At 44.4% G+C, this 22,269-nt stretch overlaps 1 protein-coding gene across 3 annotated transcripts in view; it reads right to left on the bottom strand.

The window, feature by feature from the left end:
• Nucleotides 1-22,269, bottom strand: part of LOC147892924 (Protein prenylyltransferase superfamily protein) — a 133,856-nt gene that overhangs the window by 31,618 nt on the left and 79,969 nt on the right. For all 3 annotated transcript variants that reach the window (XM_087387124.1, XM_087387122.1, XM_087387123.1), the window contains exons 7-8: nucleotides 15,778-15,837; nucleotides 8,646-8,696 (exon numbers count right to left, since the gene is read on the bottom strand). In XM_087387124.1, coding sequence (XP_087243250.1) covers nucleotides 8,646-8,696; nucleotides 15,778-15,837 — 111 coding nt within the window. The remainder of the gene's footprint in view (nucleotides 1-8,645; nucleotides 8,697-15,777; nucleotides 15,838-22,269) is intronic.

Below are 22,269 nucleotides of genomic sequence, written 5' to 3'. Positions count from 1 at the left end.
ATGCAAGAGACCCAAAAACTTTCATGTGTGAAAGTGAAGGCTTCCTGCCTTTCCATGCTTCATAAGGTGTAATAGTCTTTAATGCCCGTGTAGGTGATCTATTCAGCACATAGTTGGCACACATTATTGCATCAAGCCAAAATTTATTGGGCAAAGACTTGGCCTTAAGCATGCATCTGGCCATCTCCATTATGGACCTCTTTTTCCTTTCAGAAACAGGATTCTGCTGAGGAGTGTAAGGAGTAGTGCATGAGTGAATAATGCCCCGTGAGGATAGAAATGCATCAAACTCCTTTGACATATACTCACCCCCCCTATCTGTGTTAAGGGTGACAAGCTTGCATCCTGATTCATTCTCAACCATATTCAACCATCTCTGAAAGCATAAGAAAACTTCAGATTTGGCCTTTAAAGGATATACCCAGCAGTACCTTGTGAAATCATCAATGAGAGTCATGAAATACTTGTATCCTCCAATGGCATTTGTCCTCATTGGGCCACAGACATCACTGTGTACTAGCTGCAATTTCCTTTGTGAGAATTTTAGACAAATCTTTTGAAAAGAAAATCCATGCATCTTACCCAAAAGACAACCCTCACACACATGTTTAGAAACTGTGTGAGTCTGAGGTACATCATTTGCAATCTGCTGTGAATGTAGCTTTGCAAGAGCTCTATAATTGAGATGGCCCATTCTCTCATGCCAAAGATGAGTTTCAACAAGCTGTGAATCTGAAATAGCCAATGCTTCAGTAGAAAGTGCAGCTGAATGATGATCAAGGTGATAAAGCCCTTTTTGCAAAGTGCCAGTGAGAACTATGGCATTGTCATCACGAAGATCATATACTAGGCATCTGTAGCCATCAAAAATTACTCTGAAACCTGAAGTAGCAATTGCTGAAATTGAAATCAAGTTGACTTCAATGCCAGGCACAAAAAGAACATTTGTCAGAGTGACAGGATGACTGGAAATGGATGTGAGCTGCACATCTCCAACTCCTTTTACAGCATATGAAGCATTATTGGCACATGTAACAGTCCCCCCTCGAGGTGCATCAGCTAGAGAATGAAACAACTGTCTGCAAGATGTGACATGCTTGGAAGCACCACTATCAAAGTACCAGGACTGAGCATCATTAGCAATAAAAAGTGCATCAGCTTTGGAGGGATCAAATGAGCAATGGACAGCCCATGCCCAATCATCCTGAAGAGCATGTGCATGTGAAGCATCTGCTGGCTCATGGGATTCAATGGCATGTGAGGCATTAACTGTCAATCCTGCTTTCTTTTTCTCCGAAGCAATGCGCTTCCTGCATTCTGAAATGTCATGTCCAGGCTTGCGACAATAGTTGCATCTTTTCTTCTTTCCCTTATCTGCTGTATTTTTAGATGCATGGGAGGAATTGCAGCTGCTATGCGTAGAGGAATTGCAGCTGCTGTGCGCAGATTTTGGCTTGCCCATAGGCTTGGAAGCCTTGCCTCTTCCTGTCTACTGTGAAGCAAATGCATGATCAGGAATAATGGCTTGTCTGTTAGCTCTACTTTGCTCTTCCTGCAAAAGCAAAGGAACTAGCTGATCAAAAGAATAGTGGTCTGGATTACCCATGGCCACTAATCGAAGGGTTGTAGCAAACCCTTGATATGTATCTGGTAGTCCATTCAATGTAGTACTGACAAGCTGTGAATTTGGCACCACCTCATCAATGTTGGCAAGCTGTTCCATGAGGTCCTTGACCTTTGTCAAGTATGCATCCATTGACTCACCTTCATTCATATTCACTTCCTCTAATTGCCTTCTCAAATATGCAACACGAGCTTCATTGCGAATCTGATATAGAGAAGCCAATTTATCCCAAGCATCCTTTGCTATCTTGCAAGACCAGATGTGTGGAGTAATGATTCTCTTGCATGATAAAGCAATGTATGAATGTGCATTTGCATCTCTTGCATCCCATCTTGACTATTCTTGAGTTGGAAGAGCAGCAACAGGAGTGCTAGAGGAAGAGGCATCAGGAGGAGTACCACCTGCAGAAGGTGCAGCAGTAGAACCAACCACTGTAGCATTGGCTGGCCTCAGATCAGCCCCAGAAACAATACTCCACAAATGCTTTGCAACAAGAATATGTTTCATGAGATAAGACCACATCGGATAGTTGGTGCCATCCAACTTATCATCTTCACGAAGAACTCCAAATAAATCTTGATTGTTCCCAGCCATAGCAACTGTGATAACCTGTAAAAGACCTAAAAACAAAGCCTCAAGGCTATCACTGTAAAAAGCTGGCGTCCCAAAAATGACAGCAAATATCTGCAAATTTCTGACCCAAATCAAAGGGCAAATGCAGATCTGACCCAAATGTGACTGTGACAGGCAATGTTCACTGCAAAAACAGCAAATTTGGCAAAAGCCCCAAATTTATTGAGGGCAAATAGGCCAAAAAGAGGGCAAATTCAGAAAAGCCCCAAATTTTGCTGAAATTTTGCAAGTGTGACCCAATGTATGCAAATCTGACTCAATGTCCTGCAAATGTAACTGAATGTCCTGCAATCTGACCCAATGTACTCCAATCTAAACAAGAAATTGCAGAACAAATCCCAAAACTCCAATTTCTTGCAAGAAATTGCAATTAAAGGAGGTAAAAGGAAATGGAAACCCCAAATTTTCCAATGTCCTGCAAAAGCCCCAAATCTGCAAATGTCTGTAGATGACTGCAGTGAGACCAAGGACCTGATTCCAGCCAATGCTAAAACACATACCACTGAAGGTACATATGTATGGGAAGCTAGTACGGCTGATCTGTACGTATGTACGTATGTACTCACTGAAGGTACGTATATACGGGAAGTTGGTACGGCTGATCTGTAGGTTGGTACCACTGTAGGTATGACCGTACGGAAGAGTGCAAGGTACGGCGCAGAGTACGATTACGGCGTACGGCGACCCACTGAAGGTACGGCGAAGTGTACTGCGATGCACGACTTCAATACGACGTATGACGATTTCAGTATGGCGACCCTCGATGTGCAGGTACGAACTGAATGTACGTACAACTGAAGGTTTGTACGATTGAAGGTACGTACGACACGGAAGGTACGACGGAGCAGATAGCGCTGAAGGGCCTCGAACCAGATCTGGGAATGTGTCGACCAACAGGGCAGAAAACTCTCCAATGAGCAATGGAGGACTCGGGGCTGAGGAGAGCTGAAAAGCTAGAGCAATACCCGCTCTGATACCACTGAAGGTACGAGTCAAAGAGAGAGAGAGAGTGCAGGTACAAGACGAGTCAAAAGAGAAGTCACGTCAAACTTAGATAAGGTTGAAAAACACAACTACAAAGTACTTGTACCTAGGCCTAGGACTAAGTGTCCTAGGTGTCACATAGGACTAAGTGTCCTATGTGGCATAGAAGGCACTAACACTATAAGTGCCTACACTTATGCCTACAAGGCACAAACCATGGCCTATAGGGGATCACTAGAACCACCAAAAGATGGCCTACAAAGGAAGGGTGAAGACTTGTATGACTGAAGTCTGGACGATCTTGGCTGATCTGCAAGAGTTGTGACTCATTCCTATCGCTTGTGGTACCACAGATGTGCATTGTTCCCTTTTGACTATGTCTTGTTCATCGTGTCACTTGTGCCATCTCGATTGAGAGTCTTCCTGGTGTCTTTGTGCTTGTTTGTGGCCTATTGAGGGTATCATCTCAAGTCATTGTGGTCCGGGTACATGCTTTGGGCGTTGTGCATTTGCTCTATTTCTATTGGAGCCCATATTACTAGTCTGATCCCATAGGGCATCCCGACCTCATCTAAAAAGCTAATTGAATTATGGTGATTTGCTGGTTGTTTTTTTCTCTCCTTTTGCTTTCATGAATGTTACTCCTTGTTGTCTGAGGCATGACCATGCATGCTGAACTGGTAAACATTACCATGGAATGAAAAAGAGTTGCTTCACACCCGTCCTCTCTTCAGTTGCATAGGCTTTTCACTAGGTTCCCTACCACTTTTCTTTCATCAATGAGGAGTCAGATGCCTTTGTGAAGGTGAAGGACAGCATGGAGTGCTTGGTATCTTCCAGGTGCGTGGCTGTTAATACTGACACGAGGGTGGATTCGATGGAGTACCCTGGGGTTTCATGTTCAGATGGATGTTGTACTTCAGAAGAGGAGTACAGGATTACACAAGCTATTGGTATGTGCCTCGATGAGGTGCATGGTTTGCTTTTAGAGCAAGCACACAAGAAGTACGACGATCTGGTATGTAATTGATGTTCTTAATTTGAGCCTTTATAGCATGCTGTGGAGAGAATCAACTCTTTAACTGTCTCAGGTAATGCGAGATTGGAAGGAATTGGCCTTCTTCGAAGACAGAAGGGGAAGTGTGGATGCTACTTCAAATCTCGGGCGTAGATTGCTGGAAGGTGATGGACGAGATGTACTAAAGCCGGAAGAGTACCAGCTTGAGAGTTCAGTGAGAGTTCATGATCCAGGTTATCTGGGGATATTCATTTGTTGCAGACCTTGCCAAAGGAAGGATGGGTTGAAACAGACCCTCAAAGCATGGGGCTTGGAAGACTCCAGGTTGTTCACTCATTATGAGGGGGACAACTGGAAGATTGTGGCGGCTAGATTGCTCGAGTTCGAAGCAGGGAACGTGACTAAAGGTGGTGGTGCCAGGAGGTGGTACCAGGGATGGACCTGTGTACCACAATGGTGTGCCGAAGCGGAACCAGACCTGGTGGAGCAAGAGCCACTAGATCCAAGAAAAGATTTCGACATAGTCTGCACATCTATTCTATGCACATTAAGTAAAGAAGTTTGTGATTCCACAGCCCACACCACACCACACTATGTGAGCTCCTAGGCTATTCTATTAGTCTTCCGCTGTGCATACCCTCTGTTGGGTCATTTCTAACAGCAGTGTCCTATCATGTATCATGCAATGCTCGTCCCAATGCTCAATTAATATTATGCAGTATTGATGGTGCACTCAGAAAGACCAAGTTCTTGGAAGGATTCTCTCTGCCTCCTTGATCCCTCACTCTGTCTCCTTCTTCCCTGCCCTACTTCCTTGCTCCCTGCCCTGCCTACCTGCTCCTCGCCTAACACCTCCTGCCCTGCCTGAGCCCCCCCTCCCCACCCTGATTCTCAGCAATGTTCCTCCCTCCTTGCCTACGCACACCCCCCCCCCCCAAAGAAAAAACAAAACAAAACAAAAACAAAAACAATTTGGACTGTTCTAGACCGTTAGCACTCTTCACACGCAGCTCTCCATTCACCTGGAAAACAGCCTGCTCACCCCTTCCTGCTGCCTGGCACCTGCTTCATCCACAAGATGGTGAGCTGAGACACTAGAACATTGGATAAGTGGAGACTTTATCCCTCTGACTTAGACCATCCCACATGGCCCAAGAAACCCAACTGAACATGAGGACGACTCGCAGCAGCAGGAATCAGGTGGATAGCACTGACACATACCGCAACGGCTCTACCTCAACTCACCCCCTCCTCGAAACTCCCCTAGCCCATGGGCCCCTCCAATGGCGGTTTCCCCGGGCTCACCTGAGTCTTGGACTCTTGTCATCTCTCACACTCACACAATGGTCTCATCCCCCTCAGATGCCCATGCCGTACTATACTTGGCTGGTTTTTCTTCAGCTCATCAATTTTCCTCCATCTCCATGTTATACGCATACCCACCACAACAGCCCATGGCCTCCCCGGATCTCTTGCCAAAGCTCCTCACGGAGATGCACCACATGCGGGTTCGAGATATGAAGAAGAAGAGACAAGTAGATACCCTCATGCGTGACTTCCTCACAGTCTAACCAGAGGCCTCTGATATCCGAAAGGTGGTAGAGGACCTCCAGTTCTGAGCAGCTGTGACCCCAGGGAGCAGCCCCACTACAAAGGAGAGAATCACCACGATGTAGTCGGGTAGATGTTGTGAAACATGAGTCGACAAAGGCAACCATTTTACCGCCTTACTTGAGCAGCAGCACAGAGGCTCTCAAAATTAGAAGCCATGGGATTCCATGCACTAGCTCTGCTGTCTTAGATGCTACTACCTTTGTGGCCCCCACCCTGGGGGTTACCTTGCCGAATCTCTCGCACAAGCTCCTCACGGAGATGCAGGGCTTAAGAGGTAGAGTAGCAAAGTCAGATAGATACCCTCAGGCATGACTTCCTCACAATCTACGCCAGAGGCCTCTGGACCTCTGATGCTGACTAGATTTGAGCCCCGGGAAAAGCCCCACTATAGAGAAGTGGATCACCACGATGTAGTTGGCTATTGAGGAGGCTTCCAAGTGGGTGTATGTAGTGAAACGTGAGCCTACAAAGGCAACCAATTTTAGCTGCCTTGTAGCAGCAAAGAGGTTCTCAACATCAGAGTCCATAGGACTCCACAAAATACTCTGCTATCTTACATGCTACTACCTTGGTGACCCTACCCTAGGGGTATTGAAGCATGGTGTTGAGAGGGCATGGCGCATAGGACGTGACCTCACCGGAGACCAGTCCTTAATTATACGTTTCAAAGGAGTCTCGACTGGTGGCCCACAGATCTTTGAAATCACCCACAGGTCTAGGAACTTACAGGACGGGACATAGATTGGTCTTAGATAGGGCCCCAGTGACACCCGCCTAGGGAGGTGGTGTCTATGAGCCTACAAGATGAAACAAAAGGACTCTAGGAGTGACTGGCAACGGTATGGGCAAACACATGCATTAAGTGGAATTCACAGAGACAGTTGTTCAGATCTGGGAAAAGCTTGACATGCATTTTTGGAAGCAAGACTAAAAATTTTAAAGCTCAACTGAGGCATGAGCTGAATAATTTCCATATGAAACCTAAGGATGATCTAGATATCAAGTCGAAGGATCCACTGAAGCAACTGAGGGAGATCCACAATACAGTACTCTCACGGCTATGCAAGAATGATGAAGGTGCTTCGGCTCATGCAGAGTGAAGATCCGAGCTTCAACAATGGTGATATTGCTATTTAATGAAGGGCGATCGTCTGCAGTCAATCCTAAAGGAATGTATGAGGTGAAGAAGGCTTTTGTTGTGGGTAGCTTCCAAAGGATATACATCAATGATAAAGGTGATAGAGGTGAGGTGAGGTGAGGTGGCTATCATATCTCATTTCGTGATACAAGAAAGAAAGAAAGAAACTTTATTAACATCTTCGAAAGGCCGAACGGTCTATAAAACTGAAGCAAAACTAGATACAAGGAGCTAAGGGATGGGGCCACTAAAGCTGGCATCCATACCAAGGCTGATGAGAATGTAAATAAAGAAAAATACAACGCGGTGTCTCCGTCAAAGAGTACACACAAGACTGTCAAAACCAAACCATCATAGAGGAGAAAGACTCCCGTCAATGGGCCAATCTGTCATCTGACCATCTGCGTAATAGAACCTATGCATGTTGTTTGGGGAGCCGATTCTGCCAGTTGGCTAAGGGTAGAAGAAATGATCTTGCATGCAGCCATACCAGCAACAGATAACGTTTCCTTGATATGAGTGTGACTGTCCAGCAGTCTTAATGCACCAAATTTTGAAATGTCTTACAAATCAGTTGCAATTGGCTGCAAACCTGCCATATCATGTCATAAAGCAATAAATGACTGGCAAGACTGACTTAGAATGTGTGTACCTCGGAGGCCAACTTAAGCCTTATCTTGCATGCGAACTGGTGCATACCAAGGTGGCTCCAATACAAAATGCCAGAATGCTATCTAGTATGAAGTTAAGGGTTGACAACTAATGTTGGAACTTTTGTAATTAGAAACACATGAGAGGGCCCAAGCAGAATAGACATTCGAGAAGAGAGACACTCTTTATTGATCTTGCAAACTTGCAAATACAAAATAGTCAAAATGAGCTTTATGTGGCCTTTTTACCGCGAAACCCAAGCCAGGGGACCATATAGCAAGGTACCATGTAGCCTTCAAAATCCCAAATATACTGAGTTTTGCATAAACATATCATATTAAGGCTCTCTGAGTGAGCAACAGTAAAATATGATGAGTACGTCTAAGAATCTAAAGAAAATTCTTCCAAAGATGATGATAACTTATTAAATATTGTCTGCTAAAGTGTCTTTTTGTCCTATAGACCATTTCCACAACATATCAGGGAAAGAAAAGCTCGTAAAATTCAGAGCGTTCTGGGTTTGAAAGATGAAAAGAAACATTTCATTAGAGGAGTGTCACAGTTAGCAATTGATGAGATGCCCATAGTTTAGGAACCCCTTGGCCATTGTGGTCATTTTCGCAATAATGATGAGAATTAAATTTCAGTTATTATGTTGAGATCCTATTTCAGGCTTGCAGTGGTTTAGGAGTATCAAAAGCTTGTTTTGAATTTTAATCCACATTTTAGATTCAGTGATATAAATCAGCTATATACTAATTTACTTGCATTTGCATTTCTTCCTTCAATATTTCCATTTTCATTGCATGAGGAACATGCTTGCCACAACATCGTTCAATGCTGTTTAACACATTGAACTCAACCGTTTTAAGGTGGAAACGGGAAAGGCATGATTTAAAAACTGTCAGATAATCCAAAATACATTTATGGGTAATAGCAAGCAAAAACCTTAACACTAATACATAGTTTGAAAAGAGAGTTACCTCTCTTCCAATGTACAGCTTGATCAAACCCTCATTCCAGTTGATCTCATCCTGTAACAGGATAAATTTATTATAATGAAATACATCAACCACACAAAGAATTATCAATTTTAAAATAGTACATAAAAAACTGCCCAAATAAAAGTGCAGGGCAATCAACAAAGCAAAGTAACAGAATGACATGATACTGATAGAGAATTATTTGCAAATAGAAAAGTACACTTTTTGTTGAGCCTCTTGGATCCACAACTGTCTTGTTTAAAACTAATTTTGATGCACATATAAGAATAGGAAAACAAGGTAGTTGCAACATGATGACCTTTTGCCAGGCTACTTGTCCTTTTGATTTGAATACAAAGGCCTTAGTGAAATGTACATGGGTTGCAGTTTGAGGTGTTTTCCCAGTACATGGCTCTTGAAAAAGGGAAGGGAACTCTCAGCAAGGGTGGGAGAATTAAGATGGATGTACAGTAGTCCTCATCTTGCCCTCCTGTGCCATTCCTACTCGACTCCTTCACTCCAGCCTCGACTACTCCACCCATGAAAGAGGAGAAAAAGAGAGTTTATTTACGCCTTCAAAAGACCGAAGGATCTATGAGACTAAAAAAGCCAGATAAAATAAAAGCTTAGGGGTGAGGCCACTAAAAGCGGGCACCCACGGACAAGGGCTGATGTCTAAGATGAGAAGATAAATACACTGCGCTGTTGCTGCTGTGGGGGAACACCCAAATGCAAAGGACAAGCAGGGGATATCCCTGGCATCGGCCATCTGATCAGCTATTCATCCAAGTGACAGGACCTGCATAGAACACCAGTCTATTGAGGATAGACGAGATGATCTCAACTGTCAATGGCAGTAGATCTGGTGAGGTCAATGGCAGTAGATCTGGTGAGGGATGGCAGTCAAGGAGGAAATCCGTAATGGAACACTCCTGGTGCTCAGCTGAGCAGTCCATCTGGGTCTTTCCCTCCTCCTTTGTAAACTCAGGAGGTAGTTTGTCGTCTGACAAGCGTTACCATCACTCCAGTGATCTGTCTCCCCAAGTCAAAGAGTAGAGAAGTATCTGTGGTCCTCATGTGAGAGTCCATGCGATGTTGAATCTGTCAAATCATGCTCTCTAGGTCTCTACTATGTCTCTCTCGCTTGCTCCCCTCGGCTTGGGTCACTGGAAAAAAAGTCTGTGAACATCCTCTAGTTGGCATCTGATGGGCCCTCCTGTTGTACACTTGCATGAGCCAATCTCTATATTGTTGGATCTCGAGGAGAAAAATCACCACGTGTCGCTCATCAGGATGGACCAAGAGATCTCTAAGTGGGCCAAGCCTGCTCTTGAATAGACAATGGTGCCATCACGGATCTCATAGTACATAGGGCATCTAAATGCAAAGTGCTCCTCTATCTCAATCTCCTGCATTTTACATAAAGTGTAGATCTGTCTCTCACGTGGAGTGCCCTCCACCCGTCCTATCTCAATATGTAGCCGATGAGAAGATAAACCAAACTGCCCAACCGAGATCCTTAGTGCATGTAGAAGATACTCGGAACTGCCCAACTGAGATCCTCAGTGCATGTAGAAGATGGATCTGACTATAGTCCAGTGGTTGAATAAAACCTTCCTCTGAGATCCACAGGCAGTGATCTCTATAGAAGTGGATTTCTAACCAAAGCTCGTGAGGTGCTAGCCAAGTCCTATATGTGTGGAGCTGAGAGTAGATCCTCTCTGATGACCTAGCTCACCTCATAATAGCTAAGTAGAGTGGATGGAGCCTCAAGGCTATACTAAAACGGTGATACTCTGTCCATATGGAGTTTCAAGCCTGCAAACCATCTGCGTGCCTGAGCATATCAACATCCCCCTCTGCCTCATGTGCAATAGATGAGGTCAAGGGCAGCCACGATAACCTGTGTCATCCAGAAGTCGTGGTGACAAAGTCCCAGTCTCTATGAAGATATGTGACCACTTAAAAGGCTACATTAAGTTGTAGATGGGGTAGCCACAAAATTTACTAACTAATCGCTCATCAGAGAGAAAGAAGTAGGACATGTAGTCTCTCTACGTGGGATTAGTCTATCTTAGATAAATCTGTCCCCCAAAAGAGACTGCCATACATACCAAATGATGTACAAGCGAGTCAAAAAGAAGAGACTTGGTTCTAGGTCTTGGAAATGGGAGTGAAAGCACTGACAATTAAGTCTGGCAAGGGCAGCATACCATTTCCTCAAACGGACCTGCATGGCTGATCTTGTCATGAAGATTGGGCTTGTACATATAGGATGCAAAAATCTCCACTGGTGTCCCCTTGAAGGTAACTGGCTCTTGATGTGTGGCTGCCCCTCAATCGTATGATGCTCTAAGTCTTCAAACCTTTAATCAGTAAGAATGTCTTTGTGTTCTAAGATGACATTCTGATTTTTTCAAAGATCTCGCACAGCATGTGAAGCATGTTCAATAGGTTCTTTAGCTCAGTTGCACATCAATGTCAAGAGAGCAGTTTTTTCTTGGACGAGGTACATTATTTGGGGTACATCATCACTCTAACAGGTGTTTTCCTGGACCCAGCCACGGTGAAAGATATAGTGGAGTGGGAGGTGCCTACCACAGCTCACGAGGTCGGATGTTTATGGGCCTGGTACTGCTGAAGCAAAACTTCCTGTTCGGGGGTCTTGGCTGGAGTGTCTGTACTAGACAAGTTGACATAGACTAGCGTTCGTGACAGCTACCCTGGGTGTGGCTTAGCACAGGATAGAGAGGGCATGGCGGGTGGGGAGGGATCCCAACCGAGAGCAACCCCTGATCATACGATTTCATGACACTCAGGCGCGACTTTCAGCTCTACGACGCAGGTCAGTCCTTCGAGATCAGCCAGCGATCTCTATGGATGAGGACCTCACACCTCTACATGTTGAGCTGATACAGGTGTACGGATAGCATTGTACGGTGCTGATGGCGGGTTGTATGGGTGCAGCTCCAAGAGCAGATACGGGAGGAGTACAGCCAAGAGTGAGCTGAGGGAGTTGAGCTCCCAAGCTCTCATGAACTGTAGATGAGCAAAGGAGTAGCCAGCCATCAATGGAACTTCGTTCTCCGCAATAGAAATGGGACAGGAGCGGGAGAGCGGGAAGCAAGTAGACTCGATGACTAGCTCTGATACCACATGTAGGAACAAGAATGGAGGTGGATTGTGAACGCAAGAGAACCAGAAGTGAACTCCAATTGACATGTTCAACCAAATGAAGTACAAGTACTTGGTATATATAGTCCAAGTACTAACACATAAAATAGACTAAGTCCTAGTCTATCCTACACCACCATATCATTGTATATATCTTAACTTGCAAGTGCCCATGAAGAAAAGCTGTCTTAATATGATTTACCTCCCAATGAAAGTGGGTAGCAAAGGGAATAACAAATTTAATAGTAACGATCCTTGAAGTGGGGGCAAAAGTCTCCTCAAAGTCAATGCCTTGTTGCTGTGCATAGCCCTTAGCAACAAGACGGGCTTTGTAACGGTCCACTGATTTCCATTTAATCTTGTACATCCAATTAGTCCAAATGGCATTCTTGCCAAGAGGCAAGTCACACAACTTCCAAGTGTTATTCTAATGGATGGAATCCAATTGAGCTTGCATGGCCTACAAACAACAATCATTTTCAAAGGCATCCTTATGGCATAATGGCTCTTCATTGCATGCTGTAGCAATCAATGCAAAAGCAACCAAATTAGCATGTTCTTTCCTGGCAGCTGCTCTAGTACAGACTGGCAGAGGAGCATCTTGTTTGCCGTCTTTTAGACTGTCAAGGAGTCAACAGGGAAGCCTTTTGGGCTCCTGAATTTCAGCTCGCTCTTGGTCAATGGCCATGTGCACAATATCCTGATCAATCTGAGGCATATCACGCTATAAATGATGCTGATTTTCAGACTGCACATGTGGCTGTAAATGACCATTAGGAGTAGGAGGAACCTCAGATGTGGCATCATCATGGGGGTCTGATGGAAACAAAGGCATCAACCTGTCAAAGATATTTGTTTGTACCATAACACAATGGGGCTGTCCCTAAACTGACCCTCCCTATCTCAGGAAAGAAAATCTAAAGCTCTGATACCAAACAAGGAGATAGCCCAGCTCACTCTCTCTCTCTGCTCACAATAACTGGACTGAAATGAAATATGCACTCAAACACATGTGGAACTCTTGAGTGAGCGTGAGACTCGAAGGGAGGAATGTAAATGGCCTCCAAGAGGGAAACAATAACTGAATAACTGTCAACCCAATAGAGATGAATACAATTGAAAGGATAAATACTGTATGGAGGGAAGAATCATCACTGGAAAAGGGAAAAGAGAATAGTATAAAAAGGGAGATCCCTCATTGTAGAACTGGAGGGCTGCTGAAGGGCAGTCCATGATCTGCTACTGTATCGGACTAAACCGGACTGAAGCCTAACTGAAGGAGACCTAGAAGAGACTGTTGGACTGCTGCAGACTCTGATGCCCTGATCCAGGTCCCTAAAACTACTGCTGGCTATTGACTTTTTGACCAAAAAGTCAAATGTGCAGTTTTTACCTGCACTATCGGCTGCCTGGTGGTATTTGATGGCACTGCAGCATGCCACATTTCTGGATGCCCGTGACAAATGCCCATCCATGTGAACCTATCAGTGACCTCGGAGACCTACGCCCTTGCAGAATGCCACTAGTCGAGCATGGGTGTTCTGAAATGTATCACTAGGGCCTGATCTATAGTGAGGTCCCATCTGACCAGCCACACCCCCTCAATGCCATGCTCTGGTACCCCAAGGGTGGGGTCACAAAGGTCTGACACGACGGAGCTAGTGGCTGACATCCTGGTGACCCTGAGGTTGAGAACCTTACTAGTTCTCTGTTGTTGCTCAAGTAGGGTAGCTGAAACGATTGCCTTTGCAGGCTCTCATTTCAATACAGTCACCCACTTGGAGGCCTCCCAATAATACTACATGGTGTTGTGATACACCGAGTGGTATTTAGTTGGTCAACTAGTGTATGTTGAGCGGTTATTAAAAATGCATCGTGGCAATCTGCTCCTCTACAATGGGCTCAACTCGACCTCTGAGATCCTCTACCACTGTCTGAATATCGGAAACATTTGCCTGGACCATGAGGAAATTAAACTTGAGGGTATCTATACATCTTGCTACTTGACCTCTCCATTGGGTGTTACGAGATAATTAGATTAAACGTCTACACAAGCACTCTCCCTCTCTCTCAGAGAAACAGACATTGGCACTTGTTCGACGCAGGGCCATAGCTAGGAGACCACAACGGACCACACGTACTGACAACCGTCAATGCTCTATCATAGGCATCATGCCACTGCAATCTCATACGTTGTCGACCCCCTCTTAGGCTTGACCTCTCTGCCATCTTCCAAAATGATCATCACAATGCTGCTAGCTCCCATCTTCTTCATTAGCTTAGAGATTTCTCTTTGTATATTGGTGCCTTTATGATTATGGCTATTTTATATTCGTCATCGGTGTTGATGCCCACTTAGAGGCTCCATCCTTTCAGCTCATTGTATTAGGTTCTTTTAGTCTCATAGACCCCACAAGTGACACCAAAAACTCCAAGTATTAGGCTCAGCACTACTGGGTTTGTTGCCACCACAAAGACTACTACCATGCTCATAAGATGAAAACAAATAAGTATGCCAAAATAAATTCGCTGCATGTATCAATATCTGTTGTGCTCTAGATTTCCTCTAGAGTCAACCTCCTACAAGCATAGAGAATTGTTAAGTCCAGTTTATAGTCAGATTGTTCTATGACTGAACCAAACATGAACATGAAATTAAAAAAATCACAGTGGCTAGGACTGCACTTAGATGGCCATCTCCTTCAAATCTTGGATCCATAAGAATCTTACATCCTACACTTCACCCGGTGCAACTATCCACAGATTTCACACGAACAAAGGAGCACCATGGGCTTCAAACCAAGGGTCTCAGCCAAAAGACATGCACGGTCATACACATGCATCACATGTAAATTGGTAGCAATCAGAGAAGCACAATCTTTGTTTTTTTAACAATAGACTCTCACTTTTGAGGTCACTTGTTGCTTGTGAACAAAAGTTATGCTTTTGGGGAAGGCAAGAATTGGTATAAATTTCGCAGCTACTGTTGTGTTATTTCTTTTTGGAGCTTCTGGATACACTCAATGCATCTCTACACATCAATGCAATACAATTCATGGGTTACCTTTCAACACTCACTATGTTATGCATGTCTGTATTCTCTACAAAGGAGTGTAGATCTTGGGAGAAGCCACGACTTTACCAATCTCAAGATTAGGCAATTGTCAGTTATGGGGAGCTTGTAGATTGAATACAACACATAGATCATAGAGGCTTCGTAATGCATAGTCCATAGACAAGGTTTTTTACACATATTCTCCCACTACAACTATCTAAGACATTATCAACACCCAAGAGTGCTATTAGATATCTTTGAGGACCAAGGCATGAAAGTTGAAGCCAGGGCACAACTTTGTAATGCCTAAGCATAGAATGCGTTTTGTCATTACCAAACTCCCTTCAAGCCAAAATTTACATCTATTTCAAGTGATATCACAGTTGTTATTCTTTCACGCTTTTTCAACCAAGATTATTTTTCCAGTTAGAAAATATTGATTACTGCCTGTTTAAGTATAGAGTGTTTCCCATAGAAAACCTAACACAAAAACCTAGCAGCAGAACAACTACCTCCTGTCTTTTGCATGAGTCCTCATCGTGACTAAATTTAGAGCCACGTACTTTGGTAATGAAATGATGCTTGTGAACTGTCATGGTGTATCAAAAGGAAAGATTCAATGATATTAAATATTCCCTCTTTCTTTGTATGAGTGCATGGAAGACCTAATTACTCTACCTTGAAACACAGGAAGACTTGCATACAGTTTGCTAAACCAAAATCTCCTTGAAACAGGCCAAAGGTTCCATTCTTCATGCACTTTGGCTTCCCCCCATTGTTTTAATTTGTATTCTTATTAACTCTTCTTGTTTTTGTACCTCCGTATTTGATGTCTCCCTTTCATACCTTCACATTCACCCGAATGAACACAAAACGTCTTATTTTCAATGTCATAATGATTACCTGTAATGCATCTTTTCCCTCTGCAAAGTTGCCCTTCTCTAGTACTTGCTGCAATAAACACTATAAGGAGAAAGACGGCGCATTAGTCCATGATATTTACAAGCTTGAATGTAGTACATAATTGCAGAGGAAATCATAATAAATGTTATCATAAACGTAGTATGTTCTTTAGAAAACACACAGTTGCAAGGGGAAATCATAATATTTACAAGCCTGAATGTAGTCTTTTTTAGAAAGCACATAATTGCAACTCTTCCAAGGGAACACCTTTCAAGCGTCCTTGGTATGGAAAACAGGTACACAATTAATTGTGCACAAATTTTGAATGTTGGTCCTAAAAACTCTCAGGGCTGCATGGTTTCTCTGTACAAACTGAGAACGGCACTAGGTTAAATGGATTGTTCCATATCATCTACGAAAACTAAACTGGGCCGTAGTATTACATGATCGTGTAGGAGGCGCAAGTCGCATGTGGACAAAAGAAAAAAGAGGGGTTGCCGACCTTGTTAGATAGGAGCTTCTAATTAACCTTTAAACAACGTTTACCACTCAGCTATCCACTAGGGCACTGTGCAAACCAGCCCCTTTTGGATTGCTTCATGAGACTCTCAGTTCATTGCCTACAAGAGCCAATGAACAGCCACAAGAAGCCAACTTGATCACACAACCAACGGATACATCAATCCTTTAATACAACAGAAGATGCAACGGGCAACCTAGATATGCCAAGGTAGGCTTCTTAAAGTATTTCTACAATACTTTTGACATAAGGGGTAGAAAGGCCCAATGGTTGGAGCTTATGCAAAAGTTTGACTTAGAGATTCGTTATTGAAAAGGATTTTCCAACAAAGCAGTTGATGTCGTTGAGCAAAATTGGTAGTGTGAATCAACTGTGCTTCACAGAGATCCAATAATGTCCTTCTTGGTAACAAAATTAGAGTCTTCCATTTGGAATAAATCTGCTTTTTCAAAAGGGTAAGGTCTACGTACTGAGGGTGAGAGATACGATGCATTGCATCTTGTTTGAGTATGATGATAGTCTAGTGCTAGACACCCAAGGGTACAAAGAACTTTTGATCTAGTGAAAAGAAACTTCTTTTGGCCTAAGCTTAATGTTGAGGTCAAACTGTAGGTTCTAAGTCATCAACAATGCCAAGTTAACAAAACTGAGTACTTGAGATATGGTGGCCTGTTGCATCTGTTGAAGATACCTAAATAGAAAATGGTAGAGTATTTGCATGGACTTCATGGTCGGATTACCATGAATCTCTCATGGGCATTATGCAATTTGGGTGATTGTTGATGACTCACCAAATGTTACCGTTCATTCCTACAAGAGAAAATATTTCAGCCACTCCGGTTGCCCACCTATCTGTGAAAAGGTCGTTTAGCCTGTATGACTTGCTAGCTTGAATAGTTACTGATAGAGGTGCTAAGTTGGTTCGCATTTCTGGAGATTTGTGTTCAAGAAATTGGACACTCAGCTCAGTACAAGTTTGGCTGATCAAACTGCACCCAAGACCTATCCTTGTCTTTGAAGATGCCAAGCAGCACAAAGCTTTGGGAACATGCCCTCATGATTCTGACTCAATTATCTAGGAACCCTAGTGGTGTGTCTGGGTGATCTTAAGGGCTGGTTGCCCGGCTCTTTGAGTTGGAGATCTTTTAGTTCAAAGCGATCCACAGCTCTCTAGCCCTCTTAATTCAGGATGCACGTAGAGCACAAAAGTAATCTGTGAATAATAGCATACAAACTTTTTCATGTGTTGCCCAGCCCACTTATATTATAGCTTTCTAGTCTCAAAAGCTACCAATCTATCGTCTTGGAACAATGCTGCCCCAACAGCTTAGCACCTGTCATCCACTTCAACCAAGAATGGTTGACTTAGATCCATGATTTACAACATTGGAGCTGATGTAGCCTCAAGTTTCAATCGCTTGAAACATTCTAACAGGCACATGCTTTAACCAGCAATGGTTTACGAGGATCCATGACTTGCAACATACGAGCTAATGTAACCTCATGTTTCAATTGCTTGAACCATGCATCAAGCTTCTCAGTCTACACAATGGGACAGCACTTATTGTACTTCCCTTTTTCCACCACTGTAGACAAGTCTCACATGGGTAATGCTAATGTAGCATAATTCAAGATGAAGGTTTGGGCAAAATTCACAAATGCTGGATTGACCTCGGTGATCATTCTCAAAAGAGGCCACTCATACCTTCCATTTACTCAAATAATGTGTCCCAAGGTATGTAAGTTCGGTTTTGAAAATTTGCATAACCAAATACAAACAATCGGTGAAGTAAAGTCTTGTCTTGTTTCTCTCTCAAACACATGGGCTAGATCCCTCCATGCAATATTATATACCTTTGTAAGACTAGAATGTATCCAATCGTACAAAAACAGATTTTTGTTGTTCTAAAGACCAAACTTTTTGTAAAGAAAACAAAAGAGAAGAAAAATGAGCTAACATTTTTTTTTGAAAAACAAAAGGCTAGATCCCTTCATGTAATATTGGCCTTGCTGTTGTTAAAGAGCTATTTCTTATTGAGAGTTAGCCACACCCAATTCTTATGGTAGGCCTTGCTGTTGTTAAAGACCTAGTTCTTATTGAGAGTTCGCCACACCTCTCATCTATAGGTGTCTTTCAAATAAAGCATGATGTGTTGTAAGTGCATACATGCAAGAACCCATGCGCAGTATCCACATGCAAGTATCAGAAACTTGTGAGACAGCTAGCAAGATGTTTATGGTACCATTCACCAAGACTCAAAGTACAGTAGTACCATTTGCATTGAAGATCTTTCTTTTCCACGTGACAGCATGGGAAATGGGGAGACGGGAGGATGCTTTCAACATATATTTTCTATGTAGCGCTAACTTGTTTTTTCAAGAAAAAGACTTCTATTGAGTATGAAAGAAACATCAAGAGCAAGCTCTTAAGAGGAAAAATAATGTGCTCATCCAAGAGAGCTAGAAAAAATCCAAGGTTGAGGCTGAAAGTGCCACCTCATCCTCACCCAAATGGCTGACATAGTTTATAGTATCTGTCCACATCATAGTCACAAGAAACTTTTTATCTGTTTCGTCATTTTGACACGTTTCATTTCATTGTTTTGGACAAAACAGATAGGTTTCGAATTGATACTTAACGTATACAAGGACAGAGGCAAATAAGATATGTTATATTAAAGTTTAGAGTGAACAAAGAGAAATACAAGTCAAGACACCTAAAGAAAACAGGTTTCCCCCTCAAAAGGATCCGACCACCTCATCAATCCTGCGAGTGAGAAAAGCCCGCTTCTTATGTCCTTACACTCATCATCATACCAAGGGTTCTGAGACATCTTTCCAGCCGGGGCATGTGTGGGTCGAGTCGTAGGGAAAGATATGGTGGCAGCCTTGTGTACCACTGAAGCCAACGTGGCTGAAACCTAAGGAAGGTCTACCTCCACTCCGTGTAGGGTCGGAAGCTCTCAAGCTAAGTGACTCATGTAAATTGGATCGAGAATCAGGTCAAAGTAAACACGGGTCTGAGTGGGTGCATGGAGGACTCTCTTTGTGACTGGCCTGGTAGTGGAAATACAGAATGTCAGGTATGAGTGGGGGAGGAGGTACTAAAAAGTCGAGAATCTGAGATGCGAAGGCAAGGGAGCCCATCAAGTAGTCCACTGTGCTGATCCGCCCTCCATGTGGGAAACAAGTGAGTCCACCAGATGATAGACATCTTTGAAGGCCATTGTATATGATCAGATCATATACTGCTCCCATCACAAGTAGGTGCCGCCCATACCTTGTCACGTGTGGAGAATCTGCTGAGTGTCTCACTATCCCGAGCTCAATTGCATCTAACGCTAGTACTATGAGGGAATCGGATGCAAGGTCAAGTAGTCCCACCTGGTTGTCCCCTGTGCGTGCATTGAAGTCACCAAGGAGGAGGGTGTCGACCTGTCTAGAGAACTCTGTGATATCATCATGTGTCCTCTCATACGAGCTGTTCACTTCTGTGGCAACCTCACGTGCGGATGATGTATCCGGAGGAAAGTAGCACACCGCAATGAAGATCGGTCGTGCCTCTAGTATCTGAACTCTAATCCACATGTGCCGTGCATGTTCCTCTTTCCTGACCACTAAAAGGAGTGGCCTAAGAGCTGATTTGAAGAGGACAGCCACACCCCCAGAACCTCATACTCCACTATCCCTCCTCAGTTCCCTCCTATGGGCAGACTCCCATGTGTATCATGTCACAGTGGGCCGCCCTCTCTCTAGGCTCTCGTGTGTCTCGGTGTAGAAGACCGTATATCTCTTATTGTATGTCTCCAAGAACCCTCCTGGGTCAACCCAAAGGGTGCCATTACAATTCCACACTGCCATCCTCAATTTGTTTTGCATACTCGTCCCCTTCAGTGTTGCCCATGTAGATCTATTTGTGGCTGTTCGTAACTTTACAACCAAGGGCCTCCTTGGTGCATCTGCTTTACCCACTCTCCAAGCTGATTCACAAGTAAGGTTGATTCCCATCTTGTCAAAGAGGGGGAACCATGCCACCTTAACATTTTATAATATAACTTTGGCATCTGACATGGGACTATCACCTACATGTAGACCTCTGACCAGCACATTCAAAGTCTTGCTGCCCCGTCGGCTTTCTTCTTCAAGTATTTCAGAGATGAGCTCCCTTTTCTTTGGTGTTGTGTCTTTCTTTAGCACATCTTTCCATGCAAGCATATATGCCTTCCCCTTCGTGATTTATTGTATAAACTCAGCATGTTTCCCTTGTACCGCTGTTTGCAAAGAGGGAGAGAGAAGAGAAAGGTCGAGACGTAATGCAGACCAGTGTATAACACCTTTGAAGTAGGTGTCATAAGCGATGAGAGAGCTGTAACGGGAGAGGGAGGGATGAAATCTGTGACAACCCCCCTTCCCAGGGGAGAGGGGAGCAGCCGATGTATGGGTATGTTGCTGGCAGTAACTGTAGCAGTGGATGTAGAAGCTGTAGCTGAAACTGAGGTTGAAGCTGAAGGTGAGCATGTAGCGGGGGTTGAAACTGAAGCGGGGGCTGAAGTAGAAGTAGAAGCGGAGACTGAGGCTGAAACTGAGGCTGAGGTGGATCCCGCCTTTGCTTTGTTGTCAACCCCAAGTCCGCTTCGGTTGTAGTGTGTGTTCACGTCCTTGAGTTTCAGTTATATTTGCTTTTTTTTTTTTAAATCTTTCTTGGTTTTGTCCCTCTCTTTTTCACCTTTTCCCTTTTCTTTGGACTCACTTCTATGTCCTTTGTGTAGATCCTAGTGCAAGAGTTGGAGCGGGAGCACGAGCCCCCCCCCCCATGGCGACGAGAGGCACACCCAGAGCTGAAACTAGAGGCAGCAGAAGGGGGGGGGGGGGGGGGGGGGGAGGGGTACAGGGGTAGGTTAGCTGCTGCACGGGGGGGGAGGGGAGTAGGTTAGCTGCGGGAGGGGGGGAGTTAGGCTAGCTACGCAGGGGGGTGTAGGCTAGAGGCGCATAGGGTGGCCAGCCAACGGGGAGGAGGCAGCAAGGCGGGAGGTAGGATGGGTGGCCCAGGGCGCAAAGGCAGGAGCGGCGGGAGGGGAGCAGCCCGAAGAAGGCGGGGCGGCCCGGGGGGAGCAAGTATGGCAAGGCGGAGCAGGAGGGGCTGCAGGCAGAGGGAGGTGGAGGGAGGCAGCAAGCCAGGAGGCAGAGGCGTTGCAGGCGCGGGGGGGGGGGGGGGGCGGGGGGGGAGAGAGAGAGAGAGACAGAGAGACAATGTAGATTTGTATTGATAGTGCCTAAATCAGGCTGAAATACAAGCTCACCCACAACGATATCCTTCTCTAGATGTCAGTAGCCTTCTCCTACACTCCACATGGAGATGTGGAGAACAAGTCATGGACACAAGACCTGCTCCTTGCTTTCAACTCTCTTCACACAGAGATGTGTTAAGAGAGGGTGCAACCCTCCTTATGTAGGCCACCAGGGACCTAGCCCTAGAGCAGAAGAGGGCCGACCAACAAGGATAAGGCCGACCATGCATCCCACCTACCGCATGGTCAATTGCCACATCAGTGGCTGACTAATACATGCATTTCTGCCAGGTCAAATCCCACCCTGACATGTGGCTGATTGCCACGTTATCTGCACTTGGCCTCATGGCTGATTGCCACATCATTTGCTGCAGATCTGCAGTCGTGCATGCCATGTCATCATGCAAGCATGCGATGTCATCATTTAGCCCTAAATCTGGGGTTATGATGATGTCCATACATCAACCTCTGTATCTGACTAATATAGAGCTGAAACATGTGCCCAAGGCATCAATCCACCACCTTACTATTGCTCATGGCTTCTCCTCATTTTGGGGCTTGACACATGTCTAATAACTTGGCTTTACATCATAAGTAGAGTGGTCAACAACTGACTGATGCATGTTGTCAACGTTATTTTGTATCTCAAATATAAAATAGCCTCACACTCTTGATATGTACTAT

This window comes from Dipteris shenzhenensis, chromosome 16 (assembly GCF_047967505.1).
Source record: "Dipteris shenzhenensis isolate YYH24624 ecotype China chromosome 16, Dip_SZ_1.0, whole genome shotgun sequence".
NCBI lineage: Eukaryota > Viridiplantae > Streptophyta > Polypodiopsida > Gleicheniales > Dipteridaceae > Dipteris > Dipteris shenzhenensis.
The sequence above is the reverse complement of the archived record's forward strand: the minus strand, read 5'-3'. Positions and strand labels throughout refer to the sequence as shown.